Source organism: Dama dama, chromosome 23 (genome assembly GCF_033118175.1).
Source record: "Dama dama isolate Ldn47 chromosome 23, ASM3311817v1, whole genome shotgun sequence".
In the NCBI taxonomy this organism is placed as follows: domain Eukaryota; kingdom Metazoa; phylum Chordata; class Mammalia; order Artiodactyla; family Cervidae; genus Dama; species Dama dama.
Window position 1 is genome coordinate 73,794,341 of NC_083703.1, and position 14,194 is coordinate 73,808,534.

Consider the following 14,194-nt stretch of genomic DNA (forward strand, 5'->3'; position numbering starts at 1 on the left):
GTTGTCAGGGACAAAACCCAGACTCACTGTTTTCTTCCATTTGCGTCTCGGGTGAGATCCAGGGTAAGGGGACTATAATATGTTAAACAGAGTGTTTAGAACCCCTCAGTAGTTCTCTGCATTTTCAGAATTCCCGACAGAATCAGGGACTTGATTAAATGGGTTTTGCAGATTGTGTCTTGTTCTCATCCTACTACCTACATGCTGTGTGTCCTAGAATATTCCCATTTGCAGCTTTTTCATGACAGCAGGGTCATCATGTTTTTACAGATTTTTAAAAGGAATACCAGTCATGAGTACAAAGAATTTACACCTTTGTTGTCAGTTGTGTCCATTTTCCAGCAAAAATTTTCATCTGAAAGATTTGTCGACCTACCTATTTTTCTCTAATGATCATATCCCTGTGATGAAATTAATCAGAGACTTGTAGGACAGCTGAGGGTCTTCTCTTCAGAGGCAACTGCAGGCAGAGCAAGAAATACAATACTTTGTTGAGTTTGCTCCTGGGGCCAAAATTGCTCTCCCCAGGCGGATATGATATTAGTCAAGACTCAATGCCCTTCCCCTTGCTCCTCTATCAGAGTATATTTTAATTTTCTATAATGATATACATGACAGTTGCACTCATATTTATATATCTAGGCCTCATTATCATAAAGACTAATAGAATTTTTACTTTATCCACTCTCTTCAATGATGATACACTTGGCATGAGTCTGAAACAGGAGAGTCATTTACTTGAGAAATACTTATCAAAATGTATCTTTTTGATTCTGAAAGCATAGTTTTTTCAAGTAAGGAAACAACTATAAACAAAATATAGGAAAATAACATACACACAATAATGGAGGGAAACACACAATAAAGAATGGGGAAAATCCTATGCCAGGTTATGATGAGTGTTGTGAAGAAAGAGAGTGATGGGGGTAAAGGTGGATGGCAAGCATCAGAGAAATGCTCTGTGATAAGGAGGTTTTGATCAGCTCCTTCCAAAAAAGTGCCTGAAACTTTGAGCAGCAGCCAGATCCAGAGTGGCTGAGGCTGAGAGGGTTGAGGGGAAGGGGAGTGGAGGAGATGAGACAGAGAGGGTCTGGGGACAAGTCATGAAGAGGCTTGTAGAATTTAAAGAACCAGAATCTGACTCTTAGAAAGCTAGGGTCACTGAGGGACTGGTCATTGGAGCCATGGAATATGATTCACTTTGAAATAGGGTGCTTGTGACTGTAGTGTGGAGAGTGACCAGTAAACTCATGAATGGTGATAAACTCGTGGACCATTGTCTAGCTCCAGTCTTGATCAACATATGGAGAATATCCTTAATATGTATCCTTTATTCTTGTTCTATCTGCAGCTAATCATTGGCAACATGCCAATGCATATATAAATATTCAGTAATGATATGTAAATATTTACAATATTACCCCATTGATCCGAATCCTAACAACATTAGTAACAATGTCCTACAAAGCAGGATATGAAAGGGCCTTTTCACATTCACATCCCTGCACCCCTACCACTCTCTATTGCAAGCAAACTGGTAATTTCTTTAATTTTTAAAATTAATTTATTTGAATTGGAGGCTAATTAACTTTACAATATTGTGGTGACTTTTGCCATACATTTAAAAGAATCAGCCATGAGTGTACATGTGTCCCCTCCCATCCTGAACCCCCTCCCACCTCCCTCCTCAACCCATCCCTCTGGGTTTTCACACCCCTGCACCCCTAACACTCTCAGTGCAAACAAACTGATATTTTCTGTTGTTTGCCTTTTAGACCCAGCTATAATGCACATTGTCCTATTTCATGGAGATCCCCCCATCCCTACAGCCCTGTGGCTTGACGTCTGTCTGGAACTACTGTACATAGGTCCCTACGAGGCCAAAAGAAGCAGACACTTCTACATTGCCAAGTCCAGGTTCTAGGAGACCTTTGTATATGGTAGCTAAACTGTTAAAATCAAAGACTACAATGGGGGCCCGGCTGTGTTAAGGCCCCGGAAGGTGATACCCTATCCTGAGTAAGATAGCAGGCAGGGCATGGGGAGAGGGCAAGGGCTAGGGGAAAAGGTGGAGCTCAGGAGGACACACACTCCTCACAAACGCCCACAGTGACTATTCTCTTTGCTACCTCCCAGGAGAAGCTATGGGCTGAGCAAGTCCTCCAGGGACCAGCTTGGCAAAAGGTCAGCCGTAGCAGCACTGTCATGGTAACCTGAGCTTACTCTCATGCTCCCCTCTCTTAGATGGGAAGAGTAAGTCAGCTACCTCCAGAGCAGGTCAGTAGTGCTGCTGAGTCCCCCACCTTGGCTTCAAAAATTCACTTCCTTCTTGGTGGTCATTGTGATCCTTAGAGGACTGTTGTTGCTCATTTTTAGGAAGGCCTAGGTCATATCCAGGTACACAGGGTCCAGGTTCGGGGCTTCAGAGATTCAATCTGCAAGTTCCTCTCTTTTGCAGAGGTCATGGAAACTGGTCTACCTTGAGAGGCTGAAGTCCAAGGAATACCCGGTCAGGGTTGAACTCTGACTGCTTGTGACAATATTCAGCCTTTCCCTCTTGCTTCTCAACTAAGCCCTTCTCAGCTGAAATCTGTCTCTTTCCTCTCTCCCATATGAGTACTTGCTTTACTTCTGTCTCAATTAGTTGGCTCTAACCATCATGAGAGCAAGTCTTCCCTTTATCCCTAGAACATTGCCCAGCTCCAGGCACAAAGGATACAGTCCATGAATATTTTAGTACAGATGGAAACAATGCAGGAGAAAATCTCCTCCAGTCTGAAGTGAAAGTGGAGCCTGAAATCTGAATTCCTGATTCTTGCTGTAATCTTCTTCATCACTGCATCCTCACCTTCATCCTCCACCCCACCAGCACTTCGAGAGCCTTTGGAATGTGGCTGCCTGGATGCTGCCAGAGAGGCTGGGACCACCTCATATCCTTGTGAATATGATGTGACATTCATGAAGTCATGCCCAAAATCTTTGATGCATCGTCTGTGTTAATACCAAATAGATTTGCTTGGGTGGTGTTCATATGTTTGTTTGTTAGTGATTTTGAAATACCTGGTGACACTTGACAAACAGCCAAATGTCTTCCTCGTGATTTTCAGCTGTTTGTCTTTCAGAAAGTTACTTTTCTGTAGCTGTAATTCGGTATCTTCATCTCTGAAAAAGGAATAATGATAGTTGATTGATAAGATTGTTAAAGAAGAGCAAGCTATCTTTTTATCAACACTTCCTCTGAGCCCACATGACAGGTCACAATTTTAAATGCCCTTCAGGACAAGTGAGTAATGTGAATGGAAGTATTTTGTGTGAGGTGGAGGCAGGCAGACGATATGAAATGGTGGGGCTTATGGAAATTGAAGAGAATGCTCCCCTCCTGAAAAAAGAGCCACTCTTGTTAGCTTAGTTCAGAGTTTTGAAAGTGTGGTCCCTTGAGCAGCACCTCCAGTGCCTTGGAAACCTTGTTGATGCAGCTACTCAGGTCCTACCATGTGCTACTGAAACCAAAATCTGGGGATGAAGATCTCAAATCTGTGTTTGGCCAAATGATTAAGGGATTCTGATGCTCACTCACATTGAGACCCATGGTTTTTATTAAATACCAGGACTGTGATGCCAGTTGGGTTACTTGTCCTGCATTGATAGAAAATTTTTAAATTAAATTTCCCATTTTATTGGCATAGAGCTGCTGGTAGTAGTCTCTTATGATCCTTTGTATTTCAGTGTTGTCTGTTGTGATCTCTCCATTGTGGAGATTTCTTAAAAAGCTGGAAATAGAACTGCCATATGACCCAGCAATCCCACTTCTGGGCATACACACCGAGGAAACCAGATCTGAAAGAGACACGTGCACCCCAATGTTCATCGCAGCACTGTTTATAATAGCCAGGACATGGAAGCAACCTAGATGCCCATCAGCAGACGAATGGATAAGGAAGCTGTGGTACATATACACCATGGAATATTACTCAGCCATTAAAAAGAATTCATTTGAATCAGTTCTAATGAGGTGGATGAAACTGGAGCCCATTATACAGAGTGAAGTAAGCCAGAGAGATAAAGACCAATACAGTATACTAATGCATATATATGGAATTTAGAAAGATGGTAACAATACCCTATATGCAAAACAGAAAAAGAGACACAAATGTACAGAACAGACTTTTGGACTCTGTGGGAGAAGGCGAGGGTGGGATGTTTAGAGAGAACAGCATCGAAACACATATATCATCAAGGGTGAAACAGATCACCAGCCCAGGTTGGATGCATGAGACAAGTGCTCAGGGCTGGTGCACTGGGAAGACCCAGAGGGATGGGGTGGGGAGGGAGGTGTGAGGGGGAATTGGGATGGGGAATATGTGTAAATCCATGGCTGATTCATGTCAATGTATGACAAAACCCACTGCAATGTTGTGAAGTAATCAGCCTCCAACTAATAAAAACAAATGGGAAAAAAAATAAATTAAATCTCCCACTGTGAAGTCTTATAAATGCCTAAAATTGTAAAATCACCTCTGTGAGCTTATATTACATATAGTCTAGCCAGACGTGCAACCTCTAGTTTATGCTCCCTTTTAATCTTGGACATAATTTAAAAAAATATACCATGGGGCTCAAAAGTCAGGTACTCTGTATCATGTAGCAAGAAAGCAGTCACATTACTTGGATGTGAAAGTACCTCTCCCATGGCACAGCATCTGAAATATCTAAAATCTTATCTCTGCCCCAGGTGCATTCCATCCATTTGAAGATGTGGCCTTAGATAGCATGGAATTGAAGATTGCCATTATTCAGATGGAGATACTGAGGAACAGAAGCAGAGATATGACCTGGGGTCCCAGAGGGTTGGCATCACTTGTCTTCATCCGGTGTACATCCACTGTTTGTTCCTGTCCTGCAGTTTTTCTAAAGAGGCCTGCCTGCAGGGGTCAGCGAGGTTTCTAGTTAGAGACCACACTTACATGAGCAGGGAGCATGGAGGTGGAGTCAGAACTGGCCTATCAGGGGGCTAGCAGAACTGGGGGCCTCTAATTTTGACCAGAGTAAGGAGGACCGGGAGAGGAGAACACTGGGAGAAAAAGACATACCGATGAGAGAGGAGAGGGGAGAAAAGAGGAGTTTCTTTTGGGGAGAGTCTCAGCTACAATGTGGTCTCAGATGCAGACATTGAGGCAGGAAGAGAGGCAGGACCAGAGCGCCTTCTGAACGTGAATCCTTGTTGTACCATCTGCAGGTTGTGTGTCCTGAGCAAGTGGCATTACCTCTCTGAGCCTCTCCTTTCTGCTTGACACCGTGATATGAGAATCCCAGATATTGCAGAACTGACATGAGGCTAAATGAAATCATGCACATGGAATGTCCCAGGAGAGAGGGACCCTCCACTCACAGTGGCTTCTTTTGTGAGTCACCCACTCCCGATGTACATGTGTACTAAGCCAGCTTGGTACTGAGAGCTCCTGCCATTCTCAACCGTGCTCTATGTTTGTAAGTACAAGTATTAAACACGAGTGAGTGACGGGATGGTGGATGTGACTTGTGTGCACTCTAATTTACAGCTTGCAATGCAGCAGAATGCATGTGCATAGACTCTAAGTCAGATCACTGGGCCCAAATCCTCTCTCAACAAGCTATGATCTAAGCAAATTACTTTATTTCTTGTTATCTCAGGTACCTCTTCAGTAACACACAGATATGTCAACAGTTTCTCCCCCTTTCTTTAAAGATTTCTTAGGATTAGATGAATTTTATGTTTCATGTGTCTAGGATAATGCCTGCTACAATGAAGGATTTAAATTTTAATTAGAGTAATTACTCATTACTGTTATTGTTACTACTACAAAGACTAACTTCTAGGGAGAAGGACTATATGCCTGTTGCATCCATTGCTTCCATGGCAACCACATGAGTGTGCAGCATGGATCTCAGGTAACACCTGAAGACACGTAATTCTGAGAGGCTTAAACCCTCAGGCACGAAGTTAGGAAAATGCAGAGCTGGTACCCAAACCGAGGTCCTATGTCCCCGTTGCCATTGAGGGAGAGAGCAGGAGGAAGGGGGTGGCTATTCGTGGTCTTCCGAGGCCCCCTGATATACACTCAGGCAGACAGCTCTTTCCTGTTGGTGAAACCAGATGAGGGGATGACTGTTGGTACAAGTTCAGCTCCCTGCTTCCCCTCGTCCACAGAAATTAAAAGATGTGGGCTTCTATGAGTTGAATTTGGGGAGGGTTTCAGAAAGCTGGCTTTGTCTGGATGGATGATGTTTAGGAAGTGGAGTAGTTCTCTGAGGAAGTGAAGTAATTCTCTGAGTATCTTAATCTTACCTTTAAGAAGGAAAGACTAGATAGAGGTATGAGCTGTACTTGGCCAAGAAATAACACTCACACAAGATAAGTGTTTGATCATATCGGTGATTTGTGTAATGTAGCTCCTTTGTTCAGTGCTCAAGCATGATTATCCAATATCCTATTTTTGTCTAGAACTTTCACCAACCCAGTATGGTCTCATCTGATGTTGAAGCATTGTAAAATGTTTATGTTGAGCAGGATAACAGAAGGGCTGTTGGTGGTACCAGCTCAGGTCTTAGAACTCAGAGATTGCTTTTCTCTTTATCAATCTCAAAGGATCATGATGAGAGTGAAAGAGATGTATTTGTTAAATGCTTTGTTCAAATGTTAGCAGAGTAACCATTTGATGAATGTCAGATACGATAATAGTGATAGTAATACCAGATTGTGCTGTTATTCAGACACCCAGGCATGTCCCACTCCTTGCAACTCCATGGAGAGCAGCATGCCAGGCCTCCGTGTCCCTCACCATCACCCGAGTTTGCCCAAGTTTATGTCCATTGCATTGGTGATGCCATCCAGTCATCTCTTCCCCTGACACCTCTTCTCCTTCTACCCTCAATCTTTTCCAGCATCAGGGACTTTTCCAGTGAGTTGGCTGTTCACATCAGATGATCAAAATACTGGAGCTTCAGCTTCAGCATCAGACCTACCAATGAGTATTCAGGGTTCATTTCCCTTAAGATTGACTAGTTTGATCTTTTTGCTGTCCAAGGGACTTCAGGAGTGTTCTCCAGAACCACAGTTCCAAAGCATCAATTCTTCGGCACTCTGCCTTCTTTCTGGTCCAGAGCTCACAAGCATATGTGACCAATGAGACCATAGACTTGACTATATGGAACTTTTTTTGCAAAGTGATGTCTCTACTTTTCAACACACTATCTAGGTTTGTCATACTTTGCTAAAAAGAAGCAATCGTCTGATTTCACACCTGCAGTCACCAACCACAGTGATTTTAGAGCCTAATTAGGGGAAACCTGTCACTACTTAACACCTTTTACCCTTCTATTTGCCATGAAATAATGGGGTCAGATTCCATGGTCTTAGGTTTTTAACTAGTTGATGAAACCAGATGAGGGACGACTGTGGGTCATGCTGCGGATACATGTTCAGCTCCCTGCTTCTCCTCAGCCTCTTCCTTTATTCGTTTTTCAATGCATAAACAGGGTTAGAGCCCAGGATGATGTCACCTTCACCAGCTAAGTTCCTGACTGGACAAATGCCTGGTAAAGTGCAAGTGTCCATCCATGGGAGAAGTTGTGGCAATGGTTTTAGGAAGGTGACCTGTGTCACACCTGTCATCTGAGGTAGGTGAAGGGGGTCAGGGCATTGAGGTCCAGGTGAGATGACTCATGCGGAAGGCTGAAATGGAGAACCTGGGCTAACACATTGCTAGTTGCTTATCTGTCTTCTGATCTACTCTCATCCATTTATGTATCACATGCCAGGCACTGCTCTAGGGGCTGGGATGCTCCCTCCATCTGTCTGATCACAATCTGTGTTTACATGAGACCCACAGGCATCATCAAGTCTGAGAAGTGTTCTTACTGAATATTTGAGCCCTGCAGACAGAAGCAGGAGGCATGGTTAGGTAGGCAGATTACGCAATAAACAGGACTGACCCAGCTCCTCCCCTTGCCCACTCCCCTCCTCATCACCTGATCCCACCCCTCTGCCAGGATATTAAAAGGTCAGTCTGTCTGTCCTCAGCATCCTCAGGAGCCCTCCTGCAAGGCCACCAAGATGAGACGGCTCTGCCTCTCCGCAGCCCTTCTTGTCCTCCTGGTTATCCTGGTGGACAGCACCCCGCTGAATATACACCATATCCAGGATGAAGGTAGGTCCAGCCTCACCTCTCTTCTACAGCTTCTGGGAAAATGATGGAAGTCCATGAAAGTGGGTGGGGCAGATGAGGAGTGGGTGTTGCCAACCCTCTCTCCTGTCATGCTGGCCAGGAATTTTGTTTGTTTCTTTGGTTTTGGCAGCACTGGTCTTCCTCCCTATTCAAGGATATTCTCTAGTTCCGGAGTCTACTCTCTGGTTGCAGAGTGTGGAATCTTGTTGGGGTGGTTTCTCTTGTTGTAGATCAGGGGCTCTAAGCATCTGGGCTCAGTAGTTGCAGTTCATCTTCTTAGTTGCCGCAAGGCAAGTGGAATCTTCACAACCAGGGATAGAACCCAAGTCCTGTGTATTAGCATGTGGATTCTTTTCTATTGGACTACCAGGGAAGTCTTTAGTTGCAGACTTTTAACTCCACTGACATCATGACTCTCATGAGGATATTTATTAAAAAAAAAAAAAAAATATATATATATATGTCTCAAAATTCTGCCAGATCAGGAACCCCATTTCTGAGAATCTCTATTCTTGTTCCCGGCCATGTCCCTGAACCTCACTGTAGTTAGTAATAAAAGTAAGTAAAGTGAAAGTCGTTCAGTCGTGTCCAACTCTTTTCTCCTAAAACTCTTGCAGTTTCCTTACTTTAGATATTATGAGATGAGTAACAAAAGGCAACACAAGGTAACCTTGAGGTGTGGTTTGTGTCCAAGAAACCACAAGAATCCATTTAACGTTTACAGTTTTTCCAGCACCTCTGAGGAGAAGGGAGGGAACTGAAAGTGAGATCAATCACCAATGGCTTATCCAACCAATGTGCCTATTTAGTGATCCCTAGGAAGAAAGACATAAAAACTGGGCTCAGAGAGCTTGTGGGTTGGTGAATAAAGGAAGTTGAAGTGAGGGTGCTATGCTCACTAGGGCACAGATGCTGGGGACACCTCCCACTCCCTTTGTCCTACACATCTCTTCCGTTTTGCTGCCTCGAGTTATATTTTGTACATTAATCTGGGAATAGTAAGCAATGGTTTCCTGAAGTTCAGCCACGGGTTCTACTGAGTTGTTGAATTTTGAAGTTGGGGTCATAGACCTGCCTGCCCCCCATTTTAGTTGTTTGGTCTCAAGCATGATTGACTCGTGACCTCATGGCTGCCATCTGAACTGAGGAGAGTCTTGAGCCCTCAACCTTTAGAATCTGCAGTAACTCCATCGATTCCCATCAGAAGTAAATGGATTTGTTGAACACCCAGTGGGTGTTTGGGTAATTGGTTGCTGTTGGTAGAGACACCACATATTTGGTGTGAGGGAAAAACCCAGAATCACTCTCCCCTGTGATTGGCGGTTCAGGTGATGCTTCAAAGAGGGGGAGTAATGGAAATACATATTGCACCCATAAATTGTTTCCACTTATCAGTATTTTCAGAGTTCCTGGGATAATCAAGGACTGTATCAAATAGGTTGTAACATGCCAAAATCTTGTCCTCACCCTGAAACACACATGCCATGTCCTGGGGCAAGTCATCTGCAGTTTTCTCATCAGAACAGGGGATACATGTTACATGGCTTTTTGAAAAGATCACTAGTGATGAATATAAAAATTGAATCACATTTCATGGTGAATTTTGTGCATGTTCTGCCGCGATGTGTTACTCTAAAAAAATTTCTTTAACTACCTAGTTTAGGAAACAAAGAATATTTATGTGTCAAATAATGAGTATTCCTCTATCTGAAAAATAATCAGAAAAACCTGGGATGAATGTTCTGCAGGAAATGTAAGAAACAACCTGTTATAGGTTGACTCCTGATACCAAAGCTGAGACATTATTAGGAAAGTCTCCAGGCCCTTTCCCATGTTCCCTTTTGAATATTGTTTATTATCCATATGTTCTTCCTCCTTTGTACATTGCTGACTACTATTTTATTATCCATATTTGATGCTTGTTTTAGTTCATAGACCAGGCATCCTAAAACTCTTGGAATTTACTGTCTTTCATAGGTCTGGAGACAAGCCATACACGGGAACTTGAGAAGCGTTCAGTAGTAAATGTGGTTAAAAGTATCCTCGGCGGTGTGATTACAGGTTTGATCTTTCTGCACCTCTGGGAAAAGGACAGGGCACTGAGATTGGGAACCGTCCCCACTGGCCAATCATTCAAGCAAAATACCTGTTTGGTGAAACCTCAAGAAGAATCCAGAAATGTGGGGCATTAGAGAGCTTCTGGGCTGTTAAAAGAGGGAGGGTGGTGCTGTGAGGGTCCTGTGTTCTCTAGGACATGAGGGCTCCCCACAACTCCACTTCCACGTTGCCTTGCACATCTACTCATTTGGGTGTGCCTAGAATTATCCTTAATAACAAGGTGCGATCCCTATGTGAGTGGTCTTCTTGAGTTTGGTCATCAGATTAACTGAGTTATTGAACATGGAGGTGGGGTAATGGAACTTCCCAGTCTTAGACACTTTGTCAAATCATGAGTGATGGGCCCACATGGCTGGCATCTGAAGTGAGGACAGTTCTGAGACCTCAACATGCAGAATGTATGTTAACTCCCCCAATTTCCTATCCGAATTAAATTGCATTGTTGCACACCCAGGGGGTGTTTGGGGAATTGGGTGTTGTTTCGAGAGACACCACATATTTGGTGTCAAGGAAACCCAGCTCACTCTCCCTTGTGCTTTGGGAGCTCAGGTGAGTGCTGGGCCAGGGGAGTAATGAAAGTGGGACACTGCACCCAGAAACTGTTATCAATTGTCAGTATTTTCAGAGTTCCCTTCAGAATAGGAGAGTGTATCAATTGGGTTGTGACAGTGTATATCTTGTTCAGACCCTGTCACCCTCATGCCATGTGTCCCCCAGGAGGTCATCTATAGTACTCATCTGAACAGCAGATAAGTGCTGCATGACTTCTTGGAACATTTTATGAGTCATAAATATAAACAGCTTATTCAAATATCATGGCCATGTTTGGTCATTTTATACCAGGATATGTTCATGAATGATTTCTCTACCTGTTTACTAGGGGTCGAAAGAAAGAATACTTATGGGTCAAATAAGGATTATCCCTCTATTTAAAATTTAATCACACAGACCTGGACCACTGAGAAGAGGAAATACTGGGAAAGCATGAAACCCACTCTTTGTGTGGTTGGCTCATGGGACCAAGGCTTGTACAATATTAGCAAATTCTCCAGGCCTTTTTCTTTGTCCCATTTGAATATCATTTTACTTTTCATATTTGAACATTGTCCTGGCTCATAGTCCAATATTCCTGAAAAATTTGAAATCTCTGTCTTTCACAGGTACTAAGATTGTTGGAAATGGAGCCAGTATATTAACAGGATTGGCTGAAATAATCAACAAAGCACTTAAAGGTTAGAACTCTGCACCTCTGGGGAGAGAAAAGGGCACTGAGACTGAAATCAGTCACCACTGGCTGATGATTCAACACATATGACTATTGACTGAAACTTCATTTAACCCATAAATATTGGCTCAGAGAGCTTATGAGATGGGAGGAAATGGTTGTGAGGTGATGGTGCTCTACTCAGGAGGGTGTGGACACTCTGTCAAACTCCATTCCTCCCTTGCCATAAAGATCTCCATTTCACTGTTTCTGAGATTTTTCCTGGACATTAACCTGAGAACAGTGATTAAGAGTTTTCCTGAGTATGGGGGCTGGTTCGATTGAGTTTTTGAGCATAGAGGTAGAGTCATTGAAATTTCAGGTTTAAGTCACTTGGTCAGGAAGATGATAATTTGAGAAGACGTGGTGGGCATCTGAAGTCAAGGCAGTCTTGCTATCCCAAAGTGTGTCATTTGCAGTAACTCCACAGATGTGGTATCAGAAATCAATTGAGAGTGGGCGGCCCACTGGGTGTTGGGAATTGGATGGTTGGTGGAAAAACCACGTATTTCGTGTCAGGAAAAAACCTGGACTTACCCTCTCCTATGATGTGAGGGCTCAGGTGAGGCTTGGGGAGAGGTGAGTAGTGAAAGTAAGACCCAGGACCTGGAAACTCTCCCCAGTTCTCTGTATTGTCGAGTTCCTGGCCAATTTATAGTGTATCAAATGGATTGTGACATGATAGTATCTTGTCCTGACCAGGCAACCCACATGCTTTTGTCCTGGTGCAAGTCATCAGCAATTTCCTCATCTGAACAGGGGAAACATGTTACATGAGTTCTTAGAACAGATGACGAGCTATGAATAGAAAGACTTTATTCACGTGTCATGACCAGATTTGTCCATTTCCTACTACAATGTGTTAATCTGAAAAAAAAAAATTCCTCTACCTACTTGCTGTGGCCAAATAATAATACACCTTTGGCAAATAATGTTTATTACTGTATTATTCTTAAGAATAATCAGAAGATGTTGAGCCATGGAGGAGGGCAACTGAAGGGAAAGGAAGAAACAGCCCTTGTGGGGTAGCATGGGGAAGCAAGGCTGATACAAAATACCGAACGTTTCCAGGCCCTTTCCCTTGTTATCTTTTGACTGATATTATCTTATCTGTTTGTTCCTTTTCTTGTTTCATGGACCAGGTCTCCTGAAACTCTTGAAATTTACTCTCTTTCATAGGTCAGGTGATGATTTCGGGAATTCAATTTGATAACCATACACAAGAGGAACTGGCAACACTGGAGATTGAATACTCAACACTCAGTAAGGAGATTAAAGGTTTGTAGTGTCTGAACCTCCCGGAAGAGGGAAGGGCACTGAGATTGGATCAATGATCAAAGACCAATGATTTAATCAATAAGTATCTTTTTTGAAACTTCAACAATCCATAAACATTTCATGGTGAATTTTGCGCATGTTCTGACAAGATGTATTAATCTAAAAAATTTCTTTACCTACTTACTTTGGGCCACAAAGAATCTTTGGGTGTCAAATAATGAGTATTCCTCTATCATGAAAAATAATTAAAGCAAGCTGGGATGAATGTTCTGCAGGGAATATAAGAAAGAGCCCTGTGTAGGTTGATTCCTGATACCAAAACTGAGGCATTATTAGGAAAGCCTGCAGGCCCATTCCCACACTCTCTTTTGACTACTGCGTATTATCCATTTTGTTCCCTCATTTGTCCACTGTTGATGACTATACTTTTATCCATATGTGATGGTTGTTTTAGTCCATGGACCAGGCCTCTGCAACTCTTGGATTTACTGTCTTTCCTAGGTGTGGAGACAAGCCATAAACAAGGCCTTGAGAAGCGCTCAGTACTACCTGTGGTTAAAGGCATCCTCGGTGGTGTGCTTAAAGGTTTGTTCTTCCTGCACCTCTGGGGAGAGGAAGGGCACTGAGACTGGGGACAGTGCCCACTGGCCTGTGATTCAATTAAAACACCTATTTAGTGAAACCTCAAGAAGAATCCACAATTGTGGGCTTTCAGAGAGCTTCTGGGCTGTTAAAACAGGGAGGGTGGTGATGTGAGGGTCCTGTGTTCTCTAGGACATGGAGCTCCCCACAACTCTACTTCCACGTTGCCTTGCACATCTACTCATTTTGGTGTGCCTAGAATTATCCTTAATAACAGGTGCGATCCCTATGTGAGTGGTCTTCCTGAGTTTGGTCCTCAGATTAACTGAGTTATTGAACATGGAGGTGGGGTAATGTAACTTCCCAGTTTTAGACACTTTGTCAAATCACGAGGAATGGTCGCATTGGCTGACTCCCGAACTCGGGACAATTCTGCGACTCAACATGCAGACTGTATCTTAATTCCACCAATTTCCACTCCAAATTAAATTGCGTTGTTGCACACCCCAGGGGTATTTGGGTAACAGTATGTTGTTTCTAGAGACACCACATATTTGTTGTCAAGGAGACCCAACTCACTCTCCCTTGTGCTTTGGGAGCTCAAGTGAGTGCTGGGCCCGTGGAGTAATGAAAGTGGGATATTGCACCCAGAAGCTGTTACCAGTTATCGGTATTTTCAGAGTTCCAGGCAGAATAGGATAGTATATCATGTGGGTTGTGACAGGCTGTATCTTGCTTGGACCCTGTC

The 14,194-nt window shown here is 43.3% G+C and overlaps 1 protein-coding gene across 1 annotated transcript in view; it reads left to right on the top strand.

Moving 5' to 3' along the window:
* LOC133044310 (uncharacterized) overlaps nt 1–14,194 on the top strand; it is a 107,744-nt gene that overhangs the window by 71,208 nt on the left and 22,342 nt on the right. The window contains 5 exon segments of the mRNA XM_061125702.1: nt 8,060–8,186; nt 10,182–10,265; nt 11,483–11,554; nt 12,766–12,864; nt 13,366–13,449. Of these exon segments, the coding sequence (XP_060981685.1) occupies nt 8,060–8,186; nt 10,182–10,265; nt 11,483–11,554; nt 12,766–12,864; nt 13,366–13,449 (466 nt within the window).